General features: G+C 37.3%; 1 protein-coding gene across 2 annotated transcripts in view; it reads left to right on the plus strand.

The window, feature by feature from the left end:
• LOC135197779 (uncharacterized) overlaps positions 1 to 25,403 on the plus strand; it is a 55,914-nt gene that overhangs the window by 27,608 nt on the left and 2,903 nt on the right. Inside the window, exons 3-10 of one of the 2 annotated variants that reach the window (XM_064224879.1) lie at positions 5,649 to 5,778; positions 7,061 to 7,206; positions 8,432 to 8,698; positions 9,031 to 9,209; positions 13,525 to 13,617; positions 16,109 to 16,302; positions 17,287 to 17,490; positions 21,172 to 21,339. In XM_064224879.1, the coding sequence (XP_064080949.1) occupies positions 5,649 to 5,778; positions 7,061 to 7,206; positions 8,432 to 8,698; positions 9,031 to 9,209; positions 13,525 to 13,617; positions 16,109 to 16,302; positions 17,287 to 17,490; positions 21,172 to 21,339 (1,381 nt within the window). The remainder of the gene's footprint in view (positions 1 to 5,648; positions 5,779 to 7,060; positions 7,207 to 8,431; positions 8,699 to 9,030; positions 9,210 to 13,524; positions 13,618 to 16,108; positions 16,303 to 17,286; positions 17,491 to 21,171; positions 21,340 to 25,403) is intronic. The other variant, XM_064224880.1, reaches the window with a different exon arrangement.

A 25,403-nucleotide genomic window follows, 5' to 3' on the forward strand; every position in this document is an offset into this window, starting at 1 on the left:
AGGAAATGTAATTGGCCCCTAGTCTTCAGTTAATAACCAATCAGAACCCAATCAATGGGTCCAGTCTTACAATTACCAATCAGGGAACGTAATGGTCCCTAGTTTACAATTTACCCAAGCAGGAATGTAAGTCCTAGTCTTACAATTTACCCAATCAGGAACGTAATGTCCTAGTCTTACAATTACCCAATCAGGGAATGTAATCCTAGCCTTACAGGTTTTACCCAATCAGGAACGTAATGTTCCTAGTCTTACAATTTACCCCAATCAGGAAAGTAATGCCCTGTCTTACAATTTACCCAATCAGGAACGTAATGTCCTAGTCTACAATTTTTACCCAATCAGGAATGTAATGTCCTAGTCTTTACCGGTTTACCCAGTCAGGAAGTAATGGCCTAGTCTTACAATTTACCCAATCAGGAATGTAATGTCCTAGTCTTAAAACAATTTATCCAATCAGGGAAAACGTAATGTCTAGTCTTACAATTTAATTCCAATCCCAGGAATTTTAATAATTGGTCCTAGTCTTAAAATTTATCCAATCAGGAAAACGTAATTGGTCCTAGTCTAGAATTAATTTTTTTTTTTTTTTTTTTTTCCAATTCAGAACCCAACAAGGTCCTAAAGTCTTTACAATTTACCCAATCAGGAATGTAATCTAGTCTTACAGTTTACCCAATCAGGAAGTAATGTCCTAGTCTTACAATTTACCCAACTCAGAACTGTAATGTCCTAGTCTTACAGTTTACCCAATCAGGACGTAAGTCCCTAATAATAGTTCTTTAAACAAGTGACCCAATCAGGAATGTAATCCTAGTCTTACAATGTACCCAAGTCAGAATGTAATGGCCTAGTCTTACCATTTACCCAATCAGGAATGTAATGTCCTAGTCTTACAATGATTCCAACAGGAACGTAATGTCCTAGGTCTTAGCAATTTAATCAATCAGGATGTAATGTCCTAGTCTTACAAATTTATCCAATCAGGCAATGTAATGTCTAGTCTTACAATTTATCAAATCAGGGCACGTAATGTCCTAGTCTTACAATTACCAATCAGGAAGTATGTCCTAGTCTTACTAGTTTACCAATCAGGAAACGTAATGTCCTAGTATTACAATTACCCAATTCAGGAATGTTAATGTCATATCTTACAGTTTTACCCAATCAGGAACGTAATGCCTAGTCTTACAGTTTACCCAATCAGGAATGAATGTCCTGTCTTACAATTTACCAAATCAGGAAGTAATAGTCCTTAGTCTTACAATTACCCAATCAGGAATTGGAAGTCTAGTCTACAATTTACCCAATCAGGAAACGTAATAGTCTAGTCTTACAAATTTACCAATCAGGAATGTAATTCTAGTCTTAACGTTTACTATAGTCTAGGACTGTAATGTCCTAGTCTTACAATGGACCCTAATCAGGAATGTAAGTCCTAGTTTCAATTTATCCAATCAGGACACGTAATGTCCTAGTCTTACATTTACCCAATCAGGATGTACTCGCAGCCTAGTCTTACAGTTTACCCAATCGGAATGTAATGTCTAGTTCTGACAATTTACCAACAGGAACGTAATGTCCTAGTTTACAATTTACCAATCAGGAAAGTACTGTACTAGGCTTGCAGTATTACCCCATTCAGGAATTGTATGCTCGTCTTACAATTACCAATCAGGAAGTAAGGCCTAGCTTACATATCCAATTCAGGAAAACGTAAATGTCCTAGTCTTACAATTTACCCAATCAGGAACTGTAATGACTGATCTTACAGTTTTTACCAATCAGAATGTAAGTCCTAGTCTTACAATTTACCCAATCAGAAGGAAGTCCTAGTCTTACAATTACCCAGTCAGGAATGTAATGGCTAGTCTTACAATTTACCCAATCAGGACGTAATGGCTAGTCTACAAATTTATCAAATCAGGAACGTATGTCCTAGTCTTACAATTTACAATCAGGAATAGTAATGTCCTAGATTACAAATTATCCAATCAGGAATGAATGTACTAGTCTTACAATCTATCCAATCAGGAACGTATGTCCTAGTCTTATAATTACCCAACAGGAATGTAATGTCCTAGTCTTACGTTTACCCAATCGGAACGTAATGCCTCGTTACCATTTCCCAATCAGGTAATGTAATGTCCTAGATTACAGTTTACCCAATCAGGAAATGTAAATGCCTAGTCTTACAGTACCCAACAGGAAGTAATGTCTGTCTTACAATTTTACCCAATCAGGGAATGTAATGTCCTAGTCTTACAATTTACCCAATCAGGAATGTAATGTCCTAGTCTTACAGTTCAGCAGTTTATCCAATCAGGAATGTAATGTCCTAGTCTTAGAATTTACCCAATCAGGAATGTAATGTCCTAGTCTTACAATTTACCCAATCAGGAATGTAATGTCCTAGTCTTACAATTTACCCAGTCAGGAACGTAATGTCCTTGTATTGCAATTTACCCAATCAGGTAGCTTCGTTGAAAGAGTAAGTAATTCTAGTAGTGGAAGTTAATAACCCGGAAGACTATTCCAGTTGATATGATTGATACCCATCATTTTGTTGCAAACTCGCACTGGAATTTCTGCGACAATGAACTGAGCTTGTTTAGCTAATTTGCAATATTTTAAAATATAAATACGCTCTTATGAGGGGTCCTGTAAATTAAGTGATAGCTGGGTTTTGCGGAGAATTGTCCACCGTCAGCATATTTTCATTTACAGTGTAAATGTCTGTTTATCATTTGCATGGGGAATGTAAACATTAAGCTGACCAGCTTCCAACTTCATCTTTCATAGTCATTCTTTAAACCTCCAGTGTTTGTGTGTTTAGTCTCGATTATATGAAGGTATATTTGGCCATTTAACCCATCATCATCATCATCTCGCGCTATAACGACCCGTTAACTACATGAGCTATAGCAAGGGCATCAATGACATAATGCCCAATATACCCAGCGCAGTTTCGGCCACCTGTATTGTCACTGTCACGTTAGCCTCCGTGCAAATTGAGATAGGTTGGCGCCCCTGGGGAGGTGGGCTTAATGCCAAGGTAAACACATACTCATCCGGATGTTTTTTATATATGTTTATAAAAACTGTTTTTATTGTCCTTGGTATAAAAAGGGCATTTTTAGTGTCCTTTGTTGAAAAACTGTCTCTGTTGTCCTTGGGGTAAAGTGGTGTTTTTATTGCCCTTGCTATGAAAACAGATTTTATTGTCCTTGGTATAAAAACTGTTTTTGATTGTCTTTGGTAGAAAAACAGATTTTTTTGTCCTTGGTATAAAAACTGTTTTGATTGTCCCTGGTAGAAAAGCAGATTTTATTTTCCCCGATATATAAAACTGTTTTATTGTCCTTGGTAAAAGTGTTTTTATTGTCCTTGTTATAAAAGAGTTTTTGTTGTCCTTGTTATAAAAAAGAGTTTTTACTGTCCTTCGTACAAAAACAGCGTTTTTATAATCCAAAGTATAAAAACACTGATTCAGGTAGTAAATCCACCAAGGATGTTTTTTCCATTCGGTTCGTACGTCTGTCTGTTTATCCCTGTTGGCGCCAGCAGGATTCTTAAAGACTAATGTGAGCGATGTTTTATCGCAGCTATGCGATAATTTGGCATCCCACTCGAGATTCATAACCTTTGGCAAGTATTGGTTAACGATTTGGCGATTTTTTTTTTTTCTCCATAAAAGAGGCCCAGACCTCCTTCGATATATCCCAGGAAACCTCATCGTTGTCTTGGAGTCATCCAACGAAGGTCTTCACTATCTTACGTGAAGTTTCCACGATATTTCATGGTGTTTCCACAATATTTAGTAATGTTGCCATGATGTATCATAGTGTTTCCATGATATTAAATGGTGTTTCCACAATATTTAATGTGTTTCCAATTTATTTAGTAATGTTTCCATGATATTTCATAGTGTTTCCACAATATTTCGTAATGTTTCCATCTATCCATACTTTGGCAAAGGTATGCCACCTCTGATTACCTCACAGAGTGTGTGTGTGTGTGTGTGTGTGCACGCGCGCGCGCGCGAGAATATTTCTATTACTTGGTTACTGTTGGATAAACAAAAGTATAAAATACATCTGGACAATACGCTTACATCACTCAAAATAAATAATAGCTGTTTGTCCAAGGTCACATGGTGAAGAAAGGGGAATCCCATAGCTTGAAGATTCCAGCATTTTGTGAATACTTCCAGATAAATCGACTTGTATTGCTATCATTTTTCTTGAGAACAGATCCGTGTCAGTTGAATGTATTACTGTCATTATTCTCAAAGCAGAGTCATCTTGACCTTACAGTCATTCATGTGTCTTCTTAGTGTTTTGGGCTTCAAGAGCTGTGATGTTGCTCTTTCCAGCTCCCAAGGTGAATTCGACTTCCTCTGGAAGCGTTTCCTGTATCCGTTACTCACCTATAATGCATTATCGTGCATCTTTTGATTACATGAATCGTGATCTCCTCCATTTCCGAATAGACTGTCTCCCTCATACGTCCTTGACAACAGGAGCGAATATTTTAGTAGAGAGAGAAATATTGTTATTATTTTCAATCTCTCATGATTGTTCAGCAGACTCCCGGATCTTCCTGCCTCAGAAACCATTGCTCGAAGTGGTACTTTTCCTTCACAGAGGTCATTTTTCCTGAACAGAGGTATAGTTAATTCAGAGCATCGTCTGCCGATAGACAGTTTACTTTGGTAAGTCCAGCCTCCGTGACTTTGAGAATCAGTACGTGCCGCTCACATCAGCATTGTATCCACAGTTTGTTGAAGAACCACGTTTTCATAGTGGCCAGCTCTGCTCTGCAAATCTGTAGAGCAGCCTTCCTGAGTGTGCTATTGACGCCAGGGGTCATATTTTAGAGTTCTTTATTCTGCCTTGAAAGATCATGACCTTTGTCTCAAGTTCCTCGACTTACAGTGACCTCTGCTTTTGAAGGTCTAACTGATAACATGTTTCCACTGATTTATCCCTGTATCTTTTTAAGCTGCTAGTTCTCATCTTTGGTTATTATTGCAATAATGTAGAGAGTGATTTTGTGTTATTTTTTCACCTCCAGTCATGAATAGCAAGTTGCCTTTTAATTTGCAAGTTACCTGAAATTACAACTTGTTAATCGGAACAAACGAGATAGTCATATCTTTTGATACTATTAACAAACCTATGCAGAAAGTTAGTAAGTATTAGTAAGAGTAATGTAAAGTGTGGTTTATCCACAATTATATTTGGGTAAGGGTCCAATTGTTCTTACTGTGGCCTTAATATTAACATATTACAATAATGATTTTACATTAATTAAGATGACTATTATTTTCTTTAGCTGATAGGTAAGATGGGTGAAAGAAGGGTGAGGGCAGTTGAAAGAGTCGTTGGGAGAGGGTGGAAAGTAAGATTGAAGAAAGAGAATATGAACGGAGGTACAGTGAAAGGAGTGAAAGAGGTTGCAGCTAGGGGTCCAAGGGACGCTGCAAAGAACCTTAAGTAATCCCCTGACGGGGATAGATATAAGCTTAATGGGACACTTGGGAAATGTATGTACAATATTCATCAAAATGGTATGGAAAATTTAAAAGGACTTCAAAACCTAGTATTTTTTGTTTTATTAATTCCATCATCCCTCTTTCTTTCCAGCTGTTCTTCTCGGTGATGGTGGCCGTGTCCGGGATGGTGTCCCTACTCCTGCTGGTCATACCCCCGGTGCCCATACCCCCTGGGCTCTCCCTCTCCCTCCTCACCGATCACCACGAGTCGGAACTCGTCGGTTCGTGTCGTTCCTGTTTTAATTGTTTGGTTATGGTATCTGATAAGGTTAAGATAGATAATTTTGGTGTTTATTTCACACGCACACACACAATATCCACAATGCCCTCTTAACTTTTTTTTTCTTTTTTTTGGATACGCTCGTCACTACAAAGCCTCGAGATCCAACTTCAAAGAAATGCCCGGTTTCCCGCTACCGGACGTTCATGATTTCTTTCATATTTCTCTGAAGTTGGATCTCGAGGCTTTGTAGTGGCAAGTTTATCAAAAAAAGAGGAAAGATTTTGAGAAGTTAAGAGGACAATTGTGGCTATTACATTTACATGTGCATCTGATACACTTGACCAGTAGATTTCTACAACACACCACAACACACACCACACAACATCACACACATTTGTATACATAAGGAACTTGAGGAAGACATCTCATGTATTTGCGTGGTTTGTTGTTAAAGTTTCAAAGCCAAGCCTCATTATCAAAGCTGTATATATTTTTTTACAGCTTGGCCTTCAAAAATTACCAATAAACCATGCAAATGCCTGATATGTCTTCCTCAAGTTTCTTATAACTATATTTTCGCTGTTGATTGCCACCATCCAACCTTGTATATCTATACATATACAGAACCAAAGTTTTTTAGTTAGTTTTCATTGAATCATTGAAAGCAATAATTGCTTTAGTGGCATTAGTAGTAGGTTTAATGATAGGAAAACTCCTGGACAAAACTTGTTGAAGCCGTTAAAGCAATTGCTTCCAGTGACTATATGTATGTGTGTGTGTGTAAAATAATTATGCTGTTAAAACAGGATACGTCTCAAGTACAAGAGGGCCATTAAAACACTGTGGTTTAAAGCTAAAGGTTTTATTTTGGTGGGCTAACTCCCACCCTTGATAAGGGTGGGAGTAAGTCCACCGAAATATATAGTCCTCAGCTTTAAACCATAGTGTTTTAATGGGCCTTTTATACTTGAGACGTATCCTGTTTTAACAGAATAATTTTTTTTACAATTTATATATAAATATATTATAGTTATATATATATAATATATATCTATATATTATATATTATATATATATATATAATAATATTTTTTACTTTTTTATTTTACATATTTATATTTGTATATAAATTGTCGAATTCAATGCAAACTAAAAGAGAAATAACCCCTTATGCTCCCATCAAGAAAAAATTAGGTGAAGAACATCTTAAAACGCAAACCTGAAACTTGAAACTCCTTCACTAACATATCCAATCGATTTCCACCTATTTATTCCCCCAGGGATCAACACCCTGGCAGAACGGCTTCCCCTGGAGGAAATAGGGCACTCGGTGGACGCCGAATACCTCCAGTTCATCATCATCACCAACCAGACCGGGTGCGACATCTGGGAGGAGTACCAGACAACCATGGACGGCTTCGACAAGGTCGGCGCGGAGTCTGTTTACTTGTTCTTCTCTGCCTTTGGAGTCTTCGTTTCCCCCCTACCCCCTCTGCCTTTTAAAAAGGCTGTCTGTCTGTCTGTCTGTCTGTTTGATAGTGATGTGGCTTCTTGTGTTGTTTCTCATAAAGTGGTTTCAAGTTCTGAGAGTCCTTTAAGAATCGTTTGCTGCTGAGGTGTTGTTTCTCATAGTTTCAGGTCTGAGAATCCTTTAAGAACGTTGCTTGATACTCATAAAGTAGTTTCAGTTCTGGAAATAACTTTAAAAATATTGCTTGATACTCATAAAGTGGTTTCAGTTCTGAGAATCCTTTAAGATGGACGTTTGAGGCTGATATCTTGTTTCTCATTAAGTAGTTTCAGTTCTGAGAATCCTTTAATTAAGAAGGTTGCTTGACACTGATGTTTCTCATAAAGTTGTTTCAGTTCCGAGAATCCTTTAAAAAAGTCGCTTGACACTGATGTTTCTATAAAGTAGCTTCAGTTCTGAGAATCCTTTAATTAAGAAGGTTGCTTGACACCGATGTTTTTTATAAAGTAGTTTCAGTTCTGAGAATCCTTATATATATATATATATATATATATATATATATCATATATATATATATATATATATATATATATATAATATATTGTAAGCATAGTAACGTCATCTGCATCCTTGTGTGACCTAAACTTTAGTTTCCTCGTGCTTATTCAAAGGTGAAACGAAGTACCTGTATTTTCTACCACTGTGCAATGACAGTTTTTCCCTTTAAAAAATCAGGAGATTTCAAAACAGTGCATAATCTGTCTTTAAAAATAATCCATCTCTTCTGTTCTTCTTAACATACCCAACTAGTAATTTATTTGTTTGCTTTATTTGATTTTGAGGTTATTTTTGTCAATTTTCTTTGGGTTTGTGGTTTCCTGAGCTTCCAATTATACTTTTATCTTTGCGAAAATAACTGACTTTTAATGATAATTTATCTTTCTAAATAAACTACGAACTTGAATGCAACACTTTTCCATCTTGCATATTTACCAATCCTGGTTCATTGCTTTATTTGATTCCTTCTTCATGATAAAATTAATAGCTTATGTTTTTAGTTTTGCCGTTTTAGAAACCTTTGAGTGAACAAGACCCTTTGTAACAAACCATCAGACATCTGAATGATAATCAATCTCAAAAGGCCCACTTACAAAACTAACCATTGCCAACTTCTCTGCAGATCAACATCGGCAGCGCTGAGCCAAAGGCCACGGCGAACCTGACTCTCATCCTGAAGCACATGAACTTCTCCCTCATAGCCCTGACGACTCACCATCCGCTCTTCTGTCCGCCGGATGTGCCGCTGAGACCTCTCTCGCAGGGCGCCGAAGCTCTCCTGCCGGAGATCTTGAAGGATTATAACACCTCTTGGCTCAATCTGACGGCCAACGGCAGCCTGGCTTCTGAGGATAAGGAAGCCTGGTGGAGGAGTGGATGCGAAGTCAAGGTATACGCTCTGGAAAATAGGCAGCTTAGGATGCTGTGACAAGAAAGTCATTAATGCATTGAATAATCATCATCATAGGAGATGGATGAGTATTGAAATGAAGTACAGCAAGTCAATATAGATCTGTAGTGAACCAACATTCGTGATAAATGGAAAATAAGAGTAAAGTAAGGTATAGATCGCAAGTTATAATTAAGATACACACTTTACTCTCTTAGCAATACTAGAAAGTGTCTGACCTATACAGGCTCTCCATAGAAGCAAGCTGCTTCACTACTTTTCTCAGCTAGTGGCGTGGATGCTGTGAAACTGATCTCGTTCCTTCATTCCAGGTACCCGGCTTATGCGAACCCCATCATGCTGACATTATTGGAGCAGAGGCCCTTAGTTTCTGGACGTACCTCTTTGCCAGGTCGCTCTTGAACGGAGCTGTCAATGCCGCCTTCGCACTTTTCGAAGGGGCCACCTTGTCACTTCTAAAGGAACACCAAGGAGATTACGGCTTGCAGAGGTAGGACGTCTGTGTGTTTGCGCCTGCGCGATCAGTGGTTTAAGTCCAAACTTGTGAAATATTTGCACGTTTATGTCAGAATCACGTTTTTGAAGATATTTGCATTTGAAAATGATTCAGAGTAATGTTTTAAAGACCCAGCTTGTGACCATTAGCCTCCTCTTTGGTGGAGAGTAGCTGAAATCCTCCACGTTTAGAGTCAATGCTTTTATAATTAATGTTGAAGATAAAGCTAGGATACCTCAGGGATAAGTATGCTTACCTCTGAGAACCAGCCCCGTTTCAGGGAAGCCCTTCCCTTCCCACCCCCTCACCCCCTTTGGTGCCAGTAATGTCTTACCCCACAGTGCTGATTTCTGGAAAGTAAGTCATACGGATACCAAGGTTGGTTGAGCAATATTAAGTCATATGGATACCAGGTTTGTTTGAAATTGATCTGTGCGTTTCAGAGTTATGCTGGAACACACACACACACACACATACATACATTTTTATATATGTAGATTCCAGTAGATTTCGGTAATGTGTATGGATGTCTCGAAGGGCGTTGATCAATTATTGCACTGTCATGTCAATAGTGATCCTAGAGTGTTTGTTTCGGTTAAAACCGTTAATTGTTCTGTGATTGCTTCAGCCAATACTGTCAATATTCTGTGATTGCATCAGCCAATACTGTCCAATATTCTGTGCATCAGTCAATACTGTCAATATTCTGTGATTGCATCAGTCAATACTGTCAATATTCTGTGATTGCATCAGCCAATACTGTCCAATATTCTGTGACTGTAACAGCCAACACTGTCAAATATTCTGTGATCGCATAAGCCAATACTGTCAAATATTCTGTGATTGCATCAGCCAATACTGTCAAATATTCTGTGATCGCATAAGCCAATACTTACATATTCTGTGATCGCCTCAGCCAATACTTACATATTCTGTGATCGCCTCAGCCAATACTTACATATTCTGTGATCGCATCTGCCAATACTGTCCAATATTCTGTGATTGCCTCAGCCAATACTGTCAAATATTCTATGATCGCATCAGCCAATACTGTCAAATATTCTGATGATCGCCTCATTGCAGCCAATACTGTCAATATGATCTGCCAATATTGTTCTGTGATCTCAATTAGCCAATACTGACAAATATTCTGTGATTGCATCAGCCAATACTGTCAAATATTCTGTGATTGCATCAGCCAATACTGACAAATATTCTGTGATCACATTAGCCAATACTGTCCAATATTCTGTGATTGCATTAGCCAATACTGTCAAATATTCTGTGATTGCATTAGCCAATACTGTCAATATTCTGTGATCACATTAGCCAATACTGTCCAATATTCTGTGATTGCATTAGCCAATACCTGTCAATTTCTGGTGGATTGCCAAATAGGCCAATACTGTTCCAATATTGGCCTTGTGATTGCATTAATGCCAATACTGTCAAATATTCTTGTGGATTGCATTAGCCATACCTGTCAAATATTTCTGTGATGCCAATTAGCCAAATACTTGGTCCAATATTTCTTGTTGATTGCTAATTAGCCAAAATACCTGTCCAATATTTCTGTGGATTGCATTAGCAATTTAACTGTCCAAATATTCTGGTTTGATTGCCAATTAGCCAATCCTTGTCCAAATAAATTCTGTTGATTGCATTTAGCCAATACTGTTCAAATATCTGTGATTGCATAGCCAATAACGGTCAAATATTCTGTTGACACCATATGCAATACGTCAATATTCTCGTGATTGCATTAGCCAATACTGTTTCAAATGATGGCTGTGATTGTGCATAGGCAATTACTTGTCCAATTATTCTATTCGTGATTGCATAGCCAATTACTTCCAAATTTCTGTTGATTGGCATAGCCCAATAACTGTTTTCAAAATTATTCTTATTGCATTAGCCAATACTGTCATATTTCTTGTGATTGCATTAGCCAAATACTGTCAAATATTTCTTGTGATTTGCATAGCCAATACTGGCCAAATATTCTGTGAAATGCAGTAGCCTAAAATACTGTTCAAATATTCTGCTTGATTGCCAATAAGCATTCTGTCCCAAATAAATATTCTGTGATTGCATAGCCATCTACATGTCCATATTCCTGTTCGGATTGCATTAGCCAATACTTTGTCCAACCATATTCTGTTGCATCTGCATAGCCAATACCATTGTCCATTCTTCTGTGATTGCATTAGCCAATACTGTCCAATATTCTGTGATTGCATTAGCCAATACTGTCAATATTCCTGTTGATTGCCAATTAGCCACTGTCATATTTCTGTGATTGCATAGCCAATACTGTCCAATATTCTGTGATTGCATTAGCCAATACTGTCAAATATTCTGTTGATTAGCATAGCCCAATACTTGTCCAATTATTCTGTGATTTGCATGCCAATACTCCATATTCTGTGATTGCGATAGCCAAATACTGATTCCATTATTCTGTGATTGCATTAGCCAATACTGTCAAATATTCTGTGATTGCATTAGCCAATACTGTCAAATATTCTGTGATTGCATTAGCCAATACTGTCAAATATTCTGTGATTGCATCAGCCAATACTGTCAAATATTCTGATGCAAATAGCCCAATAACTGTCCAATACTTCTTATGATGCATTCAGCCATCTGTCAAATATTCTTGTGATGCATGCAGCCAATTCTGCAAATATTCTGTGATGCCATAGCCAAATACTTTGTCCATATTCTTGTGATTTGCATAGCCAATACTGTCAATATTCTGTGATCACATTAGCCAATACTGTCAAATATTCTGTGATCCTAGAGTTTGTTTGTTTCGTACCGTTTAACTGTTCTGGTGTTGCTTTCACAATACTGTCAAATCTTCTGTGCCTCAGTCCAATTACCTGTTTCCAATTATTCCGTGATTGTTAAACAGCCAATACTGTCCAAGATTCTTGGCACGTTCTGTTGTATTGATCAGCAATACTGTCCAATATTTCTTGTTGATGCCATCAGCCAATACTGTCAAATATTCTGTGATTGCATCAGCCAATACTGTCAAATATTCTGTGATTGCATCAGCCAATAACGTCTAATAATTTGGGGATCAATTAGCCAATACTCAAATATTCTGTGATCCAGAGTGTTTGGTTTTGGTTTTAAAACCGTACTGTTCTGTGATTGCCTTAAGCCATACTGTCAAAATATTCTGTGCATCAGTACAATATGTCCAATATTCCGTGATTGTAACAGCCAATAATGTCCAAATTATCGTGATCGGCATTAAGCCCAATACCGGTAAAATAATGATCTTCTAAGCCAATACTGTCAATATTCTGTGATTGCATTAGCCAATACTGTCCAATATTCTGTGATTGCATTATCCCCCAAGTGACTGTCAATTTCTGTGATTGCTTAGCAATACTTTCCAAATATTCTGTGATTGCATTTAACCAATTACTGTCCAAATAATTCTGTGATTGCAGTTAGCCATACTGAAACTATTCTTTGTGATTTGCATTAACCAATACTGTCAAATATTCTGTGATTGCATCAGCCAATACTGTCAAATATTCTGTGTTTCTCTTGAAATATCTTACTACAGCCTTTTTCCCTGCCTCTGTCAGTCTGCTGGGATTCAGGTCATGCTCAAGTAGGAGCTGCTTGAAGGTATATGTTGTTGTAGCACTCTATTGCATCAACATAGGCAGATTTATGTATTTGCCACTCACATCTAGTAGTTACCAGATTGCAAGACAGCAATGAAAGTCCCCCATTCACCTGTCTTAGAAGGCATAATACTACAGCTGTGGTCTTCATTTCTTGGATATCCAAATGAAAAAATTATGAAAGACAAGTAATTTCTTTAAAGGAAATAAAAAATATATCATAAACATTTAAAACAACATTCACAAGTTTTATCGTGTGAGTTATTTATACATCATTTACAACGAGAAGCATTATATGTCATATATACAATGAGGAGCGTTTACCCTAGTGGACGAAACCTCATTGTCATCCCCTGCCCGAGCTCACGAAATACGAAGTGTATCATGTTTGATATTCATCGTTAAATCTCTCATGATGAGTCGTCCATTGTACCGCCTGCTCTCTTCGACAGCACTTAGCCTTAATGGAGTGTTTGATTCTCTCTCTCTCTCCTTCTCTCTCTCTCTCTCTCATTACTCCTTCCCCCCTTTTCTCTCTATACATTTCTTCACCTTTTACTCACTCACTTCTCCTTCACACTCTCTCTCTCTCTCTCTCTCTCTGCAGTAGAGCCGTATTCACGTGAAATGATTTTTTCTCTCTCTCTCTTCACCCCCAGGGTATGGGGTTATATGGGAAGCATGGTGTTCACCCCGTTCTCCGGTTGGCTGATCGACACGATGAGCCACGATCCGAACACCCCTGATTTCAGGTAAGAATGATAATCAATCACTGATTTCGATGCTGAATTTACTTCGATCCATTTTTCGTAATTAACTGGAATTCGCTGTATTGCTAAACTTTTTTTTTTCCTGTCAAGGATTCTTTAATAATATATATTTCTAGGCTTTTTCATAATCGTGGTCACATAGGATTTTATATATATATATATTAATATTATATAATATATAATATATATATATAGATATATATATATAGATATATATATATATATATATCTATCTATATATATGATATATATATATATATATATATATAGATATATATACTATATTATATTTATAATTTTCGGTTTAATATTCCATACATACTTATCCTTCTTACAGTATCTTAATTCTGACAAACTGGATTGACTCATTCACTATCCAAATACATTTTTTTCCTTTTATTTTTTAGTTGTAAAAACATTATTATTTCACACTCGAATTCTCTCTCTCTCTCTCTCTCTCTCTCTCTCTCTCTCTCTCTCTCTCTCTCTCTCTCTCTCTCTCTTCTTCTCTCTCTGTCCAGCTGCGTGTCTGGCAAAGTAGAGTTTCCGTGACCAATTTCTTTCCAGCCCTCGTGTTCCAGGCATCGCGTGCCAATTAGTTCCAGGTCGCAGTCTACCCCTCATTACCCCCCTTCGAGAACCTGGCCATTGATTTAATGTTGCCCTCCAAGACATCCTCGTGTCATCTCTCTCTATCTGGGGTTCAGGATACCGTAATAGTACCAAACTCACGTGATCTTGTGTCTGTACTTTACAATTAAAGGGTACTTGAGGTGTTCAGGATTCCAGTTCTGTGATTATTATTATTATTAGTAGATTATTATTATTATTATTATTGATTATTATTATTATTATTATTATTATTATTATTAGTTAAAAAAAATTTCATAGTAGTATGACTTGAAATGGAGAAAACAAAAAAATATTTATTTTATGTATAGGTATCAATATATTTGGAAATAAACACCTTCATCATCATTAATGTTATTATTATTATTATTATTATTATTATTAGTTATTATTATTATTATTATTATTATTATTATTATTATTATTATCATTATTATATTATTATTATTATTATTATTATTATTATTATTATTATTATTATTATTATTATTATTATTATCACTACAGAGAATAAGAATCCTGCATAAACTCTCTTTATATACTCCGCTTTACCAAATATGAGCATTGGTCGGTTGTTGACCAATATTAACGTGGCAGAGAAGCCAGTCATATAATTAAAAAAAATAGAGAAGACTCAGTATAAGATTAATTCATATAATGATTTAATGATTAAGTAGACCAATGAGTCACATTTGTAGACTCTCATTTGACTCGCTTGCGAGTTTTATTTCTGGTGATAGAAGTTCATTCTCGAAGTGGTTCGGAAGTTGCGTAAAGCCGTTGGTCCCGTTGCTGAATAACCACTGATCCCATGCAACGTGAAAACACCATACAAACAAACGAACAAAAAATACTTGAAATGAATCCACTTTGATAACTAACTCCTACTTCCTGTTTCATATTTCCTTCATGGGTTGCTTAGTTTCTATTGTTCATTCTGTAATGAGTTTCATGATGAGTTTCTCATGCAAAGAACACCACCACTAGGGATGTATAGGTCACGCGGTACAGATATCATAAAACAATAAAGATGATTACGTCACCCGGGATCGTAGAATGTCTGAAATAGCAGCTCAGTAAAAAGAAGAATGACACATTTAACTGACGGAAAGAGCAGTTACAGTGACGACTGGTGTATGATAGTGAGAATTAATAAACACATTTAATTCGCCTTTTGTATTGATTTACATCACCAGATTTGTATGCCAGTACAAACAATGCACCTTGTGCAGTGCAATGTGGGCATTACTTAAGGTTCTTTGCAGCGTCCCTTCGGCCCCTAGCTGCAACTACTTTCATTCCTTTTAATGCACCTTCTTTCATATTATCTTTCTTCCATCTTACTCTCCACCCTTTCCTAACAATTGATTCATAGTGCAACTGCGAGGCTTTCCTTCTGTTACACCTTGCAAAACCTTTTCACTGTCAATTTCCGTTTCAGCGCAGAATGGCCTTAGTTGCCCCAGTTCTTGGCATTACGCCTAAAATCTATCAAATCAAATCAAATCAAATCAGCCAGTACAAATAAGCCTCAAATATAGGTTTTAATCTTGTATTTTTAGTTCTTCTCGAGTGACGAATAATATCCACGTCTCATGTCTTGGTGTTTGGGGCCTAAATGTTTTGCCCAAATCTGAAAAATTGCGGCTACTTATTGACTCTTCATAGCATTCATAGCTCTGCAATCTCCAGTATTTCACGTCCCTCCTGTCCGTTGTGTTCGGGGCTCGAGATCTGTTCCAATCCTGATAAAAAGTTTAGAAGCTCCCTGCCGATTCTTCCGAAGATTTCCAATGTCCCTAATCTTCAGTGTTTTACTCTCCTCCTGGTCTTTGTTTACTAGGTCCTCTAACTCTCGAACTTCCACCTACAGACCGGCTTTCTACCTCTTCGTCGGTCTGCAAGGTCTCGCAGGTCTAGTTGCCCTCTCTGTCGACCTCAAGTTCAAGACGCCCAACGAGCAGGTCATGAAGAACATCTGGAACTTCCTGAAGAACCCGGAGGTCAACATGCTGTTCGTGGCCATGTTCTTGTCAGGTCAGTGGTTTCTTCAGAGCTTTTGTTTGGGGTGGTTTATATTTATGCTTGAATATCAAACTGACGTAAGAATTTTTTTATTTTTATTTTTTGTGTAGTGCCTAACAAGTTTTGTTTAAATGTTTTGCAAAGCACAAATATGACTTTCTTCATTCATTAGTTTTGTAAAAGTATAAGTAAATTTTTTTAGCTGTTCTTAATACTGATGAAATCGTAACTTTACATTCTTTGAAGAAACAATTAGTGAGTTCCGTCTGGTCATAGTAACATTGAGTAGAATAAAATGTCACCATTATATATTATGATAGTATTATTCCATACATGAAAAAGGTATACATGAATTTACAGTCACTTCCTGCTAACAGTATTAAATCCAAGTTAGTCACGTTCAATGAAGTGTTGGTGAACTAACTTTCAAACATTTCTTCTAAATATGTAAGTCACTGTAAATCAAAGTGAAGTGATGCAATTGTTCAGGAAAGTAACAGTATTTTTGTAAAGTGTCCTACCATATTCACAACAGTATAGGTTAAGGACGTGTTCGCAATTTAAATTTTTAACTTATTTTATGAGAACCCGTTATTTTCTCTAGACTTCATAGTAATGCATTGACAGATGAAACCAGAAGAAATGTATGAAGAGAGCCACAATATAAATTTCTTTCACAGTTAGGTTATGATAGAAATCTCGGTCTTCAACAAATATTTAAGGGCAATAAGTAAGTCCCTTATGTCTATGATATTACACCTGTTATTAATATTATCATTCAGAAGATGAACCCCGTTCTTATGGAACAAGCCCACCAAAGGGGCCACTGGCTCGAAATTCAAGCTTCCAAAGAATATTAAGGTGTTTATTAAGAAGTAAGAGGAGGTAAAGGGTATACATGAAAAAAAAAATTGATTCAAAATGCAAGCTAACTTGGAAGAAAAACGTCTTCAAACGACCACAATAAAACAACCTCCCCTTCCGGTCTTCTTCCAGGCGCGTTCTTCGGCTTCCTGGAAGCGTTCTTGTTCTGGTTCCTGGGCGACCTGGGTGCCTCCAGGTCCCTCATGGGTCTGACGGTGACGGTGGGAGCTGCAGCGGCCATCCCTTTCCTGATATTCATGTCCCCCATCATCAGGAAGTTCGGGCACATCTGCGTCATCGCCATCGGGTTCTTCGTGTACGCCATCCGGTTCGCAGGTGGGTTGTTGTCCCCCCCCCCCCCCCCCCACCCCCCCTCCCACACCCCCACACCCAACTCCACCGGGACCTTGAGTTTTTCCTCTCTCGAGTTTCGTGGGGTTTCGTTGGCGGGCATCTTTAATTAATCGGGGTATATATTTATACATTTCAGTTTTTTTTCAGGTATACGTGAAATTCATTGATAAATTTGAGCGCTGCCAACGCGCAGATATTCATACATGCGTATATTTATGTGGCAGCCTTTAATGAATTGGGGAATATATTTATACATACTATTTTTATTTATTTATTTTTTCGTTATTGATTTTTAGGTATACGTTAAATCATTGATAAATTTGAGCGTTGTCAATGCGCAGATATTCCTACATGCGTATATTTGTGTTTGCTTGTAATAAACTGGGATATATCCATACACACACACACACACACACAAATTTATTTTGGTATATGATACATAGCAATATTTTTCTTAATTTTTAGCGTGTTAAACTTTTTTAGTGACATGTAATTCAGTGATATAGTAAATTTGAATAATTGCCTATAATAATTCAGTGATGACATGTCATATATATAGATAAATTGTGTTATATATATTTTCTAGACATAGTTTTGATGACACTTTGAAGTAACAATTCTAATATTGCAAAGTGTTGATTTCCTATTGCTATTGGCTTTAATGATTTTCTCGACATGAAAATTGTAAATTTTTTTTGCTACAGTGATAATAATATAATAATCATTGTTGTTAAGATTAATTTGTCACAATAGAAGACTCTTGGATTAAGTTTATATAATAAAAACGTCCTTAAAGACATCGAAAAAGAAGGCGATTACATGGGCGCCCGCACTTAGGGGCAATGGGGCCCACTTGCCCCTCCACCACCCCTGAAATCCTGTGACCACGAGGTTACAGTTCCTTTTCAAATGAACAGTGACTAACTTGAAAAAATATATTCCTACATGTAACTACATCATTTTGTTTTCCTTCCATTTTACAATACATTCTCTCAGTTTCAGTAAGTTAAAGGTATCCTTATTAGTATATAAGTTTTGTATGCAGTATATAACTGCGTTATTCTTTCAAGAAATGTTTGATTTTAGTTGAACAGCGCTATATGGAACTATTGAAAAAAAAGGGCAATGTAACTCTATATTTTTTTTTTAAATTGCATCTTACTTCACTTAAATTATTGGCATCGGCAATTCCACTGCATATATATATATAATAATATATACATATATATATATATATATAGTATATATATATATATAATATATATATATACATCGAGCTACAAATGTCCTTTAATATCTAATTCACTCTACCTCGGAATTAATTATATTTTTATATATGCTTAACCGGTTAAGCATATATGAAAATATATTAATTCCGAGGAAGAGCGAATCAGATATTAAAGGACATTGTAGCTCGATGTATGTATATGAATCACGGTAATGTGATATGACTTATGTATATATATATATATATATATATATATATATATATATATATATGTATATGTAGTATCTATGTCTGATCACATCACCGTAATTCACATATACGCATTAAGCTACAAAATGTCCTTTAATATCTAATTCGCTCTTGCTCAGAATTAATATATTTTCATATATGTTAACTGAAGGGGAATTTTTAGTTGATAATCAATTTCGTCGGCTCCCGGGCGTGAACCTAGGAACCCAGAAATCAGGTACATACAGTGAAGCGCCTGTAACGATTCAGCTATATCCCTATCAATATATATATATATATAGATATATATATATATATATATATATATATATATAATATATATATATACATATATATATATATATATATATATATATATACACATATATAATTTGGCCCCCCTGGAATATATGCTGAAGGGTAAACAAACTCCAGGATGGGATAATATAATAGTCAATAGGGTATGTTTGTCAGTCTAACAAGGTAGGAAGGGGGAATGAAAGCAGCGAGTGATGATGAGATGAGGAAATGAGAGGTATGGTGAAAAGAGAAAAAAAAGGATAGATACAGCAGTCAAGAGAAAGGGAGAGAGAAAACATGGCAAACAGTGAAAGTTCTGAAAAAAGAGAATGCGAGTAGGTACTTTAAGAAGACAAAGGGGATGTGCTTTAGATGAGTTAATGTGGGGGAATATAGATATGCTGCCTGAAGAGAATGCCATCCTGGAATGAATATTTGAAGAGTTTATGAAAAGTTGGGGATAGAGGAAAGAGAGAGATAAATGATGCAAGAGTGGAAGGGGTTATGGGAATTTTAGAACGGTCGTGGATGTTAATGTAAAGAATGCAAGAAGGGATGTACAGAAGCTGGAGAATGAAAGGACTTCAAGCAATACTAAGATTACAAGTTAGATGCATAGTAGGTATGCAGTAAAAGTGACTGGATAGAATTATTGTCATCAGTCAAGTTTATCGTGTCAAGCCTTAATGTTGACCTGTGGGTTATACTTAAAGTATTCTTTGAGTTCATTATATGTGCTGCTTAGAATGAACTACAATGGCAAATATCCTGACTCTTCTTTATTGGGCAACACTAGGCAATTGCTAGGAGTGTCATATTCTAGTATCAAGTTGAATTATACTGAACTAAGTTTGCTAGGAGTTTTATCCCGTTTTAGGTGTAAAAGCGAGTCTGAACAGGAGTGTGTTACATCTCTGTTATTAAAATTTAATATCTTTTTTAATCGAGTGCTGTAAGAAATTATGGAAGGGACATCAGATGTAGGTGCAGCAATATGGATCTTGAATGTATTTTGAAATAACTGAATTTACAAATAATGTAGAGGCGATTGAGGATAGTGAATTGAATCCACACAACATAGTGAATAGAAACTGGTCAACCTAGTAGGAGAGGTTGGAGGTTGAAAGCAAAGAGGAAGGTAGCGGGGTGTGTGCAAAAGATTTGAGAAAGAGTTGGGGCGAAATGGAAGCCAGGACTGCAATGTTTGAAACGGATGTTGAGTTAGATATATATTTGAAAAGGATGTTGTGGATGTTGGATGCGAATGAAAGAAGGAGGCTCAAGCTATGAAGATGAAATGTTGGAATGTATGTGAAACAATAGGGAGGGAGAGAAAGTGAAAAATACAAAGATGTGTGAGGGTGGTAAGAAAGCGAGTGTAAGTTGGAAGATGATTTGGTGCGGAGAAAATGAAGAACAGGTATTGAGAATAGAATGTATAATTGGCAAGCCTTAGGAGGAAGGGGAAGAACACTTAGGAAGTGCTTAACAGATGGAGTGAGAGAGAGTGGAGTGGTAAGTCCTTAATATCCAGGGAGTGAGAGTGTGTGCATTATTATTATTATTATTATTATTATTATTATTATTATTATTATTATTATTATTATTATTTATATGATAAACCCTATTTGTATGAAACGGGCCTAGTGAGGGCGTCGAATTGAAATAGTACAAGGTTGTAAAGAAGATGCAAGATAGAGATTAGTGTCGCAAAATGTACTGAGGTTATAGATGCACTGTTGATGAGACTTCTGTGTATGTGCACGATGCAAATCAAGTATGCAATATGCAGGTATGGCTATATCTGGGACTCTCTAGAGCCATCCTTGCTTTAGGGAAAACGTATTGCCGTCGATAAAACCATAACAAAATCAGTCGCAGTAATTAGCTACTTTCTCCCCACACAGGCTACGCCTCCATCTACAATCCCGCCACGGCCATGTACTTCGAGTCCTTGGAGGGCATCACCATAGGCCTCATGTTGTCCGCCGGGATGACCTACGCCAGCGAGCTCTCCACCACCAAAAACGTGGTCTCTCTTCAGGCTATTTCGACGACCTTACACGTCGGCGTTGGTAAGATCCTTTTCAAAAGAGTCCAGTGTCTCTTGGAAACATTAACTAAGTAATATCGTTTATATTTATTCTTTTCCAAACGTAGTTGTTATATTTTGCTTATATTTTTTCTTGCTGCCAATGGGGAAAAGATAAGTACTATATCTTAGTTTAACCAGACTACTGAGCTGATTAACAGCTCTCCTATAGTAGATTCACATCAACCGTGCATTTGATGTCTAGGCCCGTCCCTTACGACGCTCCTGCTTGGCTGTTGATGAGCCAATCACAGGGCTGGAAACTCTCAGCCTCTCTCGAGAGCTCCTGATGGATACGACTTTCAAACGTTTACCTCATGAGAGGTGGAATATACATCCTGCCCATGTGAACTCCCGAGAGAGATTGAGAGTTTCCAGCCCTGTGATTGGCTTATCAACAGCCAATCAAGAGCGCCGTAAGGGACGGGCCTAGACATCAAATGCATGGTTGATGTGACTCTACTATAGTAGGATTAGATTTTTTTGACGTGGCTAAGAACCAATTGGTTACTTAACTACTGGACCAACAGCTTGTTGTGGGATCCGAACCACATTATATCTAGAAATGAATTTTCAATCACCAGAAATACATTCCCCTGATTCCGTGCTGGCGGTTGCTGGAAGCGAACTCGGGCTACCAGGTTGGTAGGCGAGCACGCAATCGACTCGTCCAGCGAGGAACCTGAGGAAGTTATTTCTGGTGATTAGAAATTCATCTCTCGATATAATGTGGTTCGGATCCCACAACAAGCTGTAGGTTCCCGTTGCTGAGTAAGCAATTGGTTACTAGCCACGTAAAAAGAAAAAAAACAAAAATGAAACATAAATCTAATCCTTAGGCCGGCCAGTCCTTAGATAGCTTGATAATCAGCTCGGAGGTTCTAGTTAATTCTACGTTTTCGGATTTTAAAAGAAAATTAGCCTCCCCCTTCCACCCCCCACCCCCCCCCCCGTCATTTTTTGTTCAGTAAAGCATAAAGTTCCCTCACCTTAAATTTTTTCACTTAGGGGGGGGGGGAAAGGGAAATAGAAGTATAGCAAGCTTTTTTCTCTCTCATGTATTAAGAGGATTTATGTGTTTCCATGGATTTATTTTTTAACCGCACCGAATACAAAAGTAAAAAAAAATGTTCCTGTTCATCGACATAGAGTAAACACGATACTTTCATTCTCTCTCTCTCTCTCATCTTAAAAGATCAACAGTTCTTAAGGCAAACGAAACGATCTGATTTTTCATTATTTTTTTGTTTCTTGTTTGTGATTTATTTTTTATTTAAGTGCGTGTTTCTTAGGCACTTTCTTCTCTTGTTAATTGTCTTTATTATTTCGTCCTTTGGTCTGTTTCAGGGTTCGATAGAGTGGGGCAGAGGCTATAAGAAAACTAATAATAAATCAAATAATAATAATAATAATAACTAATAATAATAATAATAATCAATAATAATTGTAAGCCTTAGTAAAAAAAAAATTTCCTTTCCTCTTTCTCGAGATCCGTACTTTATTCTCTCTCTCTTCTCTCCTCCCTCTCTCTCTCTCTCATCCCTCTCTCTCTCTCTCTCTCTCTGTTTGTTTATCTTAGGTTAAGCAAGTCCATTTGCCCGTACTCTCTCTCTCTCTCTCTGATTCATTTGGTGATATACTAATAACGATCTTTATTTTTTACTTGAAGGTAGATTTTTTTGCATTTTCAACAACAAGTTTCTATAACGTGGATTTATTTCATAAAATCAATGGACTGACCTAATTATCTCTTCCCGTGATGTATAGTTGTTGGGTTTTCATCTCCCTTCTGATTCCATCATTCCCCTGCTGCTGGGTTAGGCTTACTTAGGTAGAACAGGCATCAGATTAAGATCGAGTTTTTCTGTTAAAAAAAAAAAATAATACTTTGTTGTTCCTCGCTTTGTTTCAGCTTTCTTCCTCCCTAAACTCTCCTGACACCAAGCCAACAAACACATGCTCTCTCTCTCTCTCTCGTCTCCTCTCTTCTCCTCTCTCTCTCTCTCTCTCTCTCTCTCTCCTGATGGTGTAGTTCTGTCTCCGCGTCCGTTCTCAAAAAAAGACAAAGAAATGGAATACAGTGTTGCTCTCTTGAAGAATACAACAGACACATGACGAACGCAGTGCGTCTTGTTTTTATCGTAACCAGATTTCATTCAGTATTCTTTTTTTTTTTTTTTTTGAAATGGTCAAAAACAGACAAAATTCTAGAACGAGTTAGTCTAGACGAATGTTTCCATCACCGAGATTTTGTACAACTGTTTCTGGTCAGTGTTCCCCTCTTCCGCTTGAGTACTTTATTGGTCAGGGCTTACCATTGTCTCGTGAGAAATTTCCTCCTTTTGATGTCTGTTTAGCCAAGAAATTCTAAAGATCTTGCCTGTAATCAATTGTCCTAAAAGGCGGCCCTGGTTCCTGTCAAGTTATTCTGGGAGCTGTTCTTCGCCCCCTCGGGACGCATGTTAAATTGTCCTTGGATACCTTTACTTGTAAGAAAATGGTCACCCACCGTGTACCCGGTGTTTTTTTGTTTATTCAAATTGTATGTTTGGTGAGCCTATCAGCAAGACCATACGAATGAAGATTTCAAATTGTTCCATCACTGCTTACATCTGTGAACAAGAGTCATGGTTGTAGTACACTACAAAGAAAGAGAGAGAGAGAGAGAGGAGGGGGTGGGATCTCTCTCTTTCTCTCCCTCTCTCTATAAATAATGAACCTTTGTCTGACACTGCACAACATGACATGATGACGAGGCACTACAGTAGAAAAAAAAAAAATTGCGCATTCACCGAGCAGCCCGGCACAATCTGATGTCCTAGGGCCCGCCCTCCCTTACGAAGCGTTCCTGATTGGGTCTGTTGATAAGTCCAATCATCAGGACTTGAGGAACTCTTCAGGTTTTCTCGAGAGAGTTCACCCATATGGGCAGGATGTACGTTCCCCACCCTCTCGCCTGAGGGATGCGTCTTTTTCAAAAGTTTACCTCAGGAGAGATGCAAACATACATCCTGGCCTATGTTAACTCTCGGGAGAGACTGGGGAGAATTTTCCAGCCCTGCGATTAGGCTGATTGCAACTGCCAATCAGGAGCGTCGTAAACTATGACGGGCCTAGACATTACAAAATGTCAGCGGTTGATGTGGGGAATCTACTTTTAGTTGATGAATGGGAAAACTGTCGGCAATCACCTATGCTTCTGGCCACTTCATAAGAATTGGGAGCTTAACTAAATAAATGTCCATCTTAGATAGAAGTTTGAAAAAAAACTCTGTACTTATCATAGCATAGTTACTGAACTTACAATCCAAACCTTTTCTTGTAAATGTCAAATTCAGGCCTACTTTTCTTACTAAATTCTACATGTAATCTGTTGTCATTGCTGTGTAAGATACGTGGAAGAATTAATTAAGAAAAGTCGCCAAGTGGTAGATCGTCCGAAATTCTGTATCTATAAGAAACGGTTAGGACTGTAAATTCAGTAACTATGCGATGATAAGCGTAGAGGTTATAAAAACTCCATCTAAACTGGACATTTGTTTGTGAGGTAGCCTAAGCACAGGGATTGCTTGCGGAACTGAAACCCAAATTCAAAGAAAGGGACTATCAACTTGGCCTATCTAATATGAAGTTGAGCTTCTAATTAATGTCAGGCAATCTGTATATTCAATTTGAGCTAAAGACTTTCAGTTGTTTTGGTAATTCAATTAGCTGCTAGTGCCTTGCCATCTTGTCATGTTGTGCAGAGAGAGAGAGAGAGAGAGAGAGAGAGAGAGAGAGAGAGAGAGAGAGAGAGAGAGAGGCCCATAGAACTTAAATTAATCTTGTTGGAGACTTGACCAAATTTACTTGTGTTAAATGCATTTGGCAAAATGTGTCCAAATTTCAATATATGTAAACGGAGTGCTGGTTGATTCATCACATGTAATTTCCTGCTTTGAAAGATAGCTGTACTGAGAGATAACGGAAAATCTTTACTAAGAATCTCAGTTATCAGTAAATCTACAGCTGTTGAACTGTTGCCTTAGTATTTGAAGGCTTCGAAAC

The sequence above is a fragment of the Macrobrachium nipponense genome, chromosome 21 (assembly GCF_015104395.2).
Source record: "Macrobrachium nipponense isolate FS-2020 chromosome 21, ASM1510439v2, whole genome shotgun sequence".
In the NCBI taxonomy this organism is placed as follows: Eukaryota; Metazoa; Arthropoda; class Malacostraca; order Decapoda; family Palaemonidae; genus Macrobrachium; species Macrobrachium nipponense.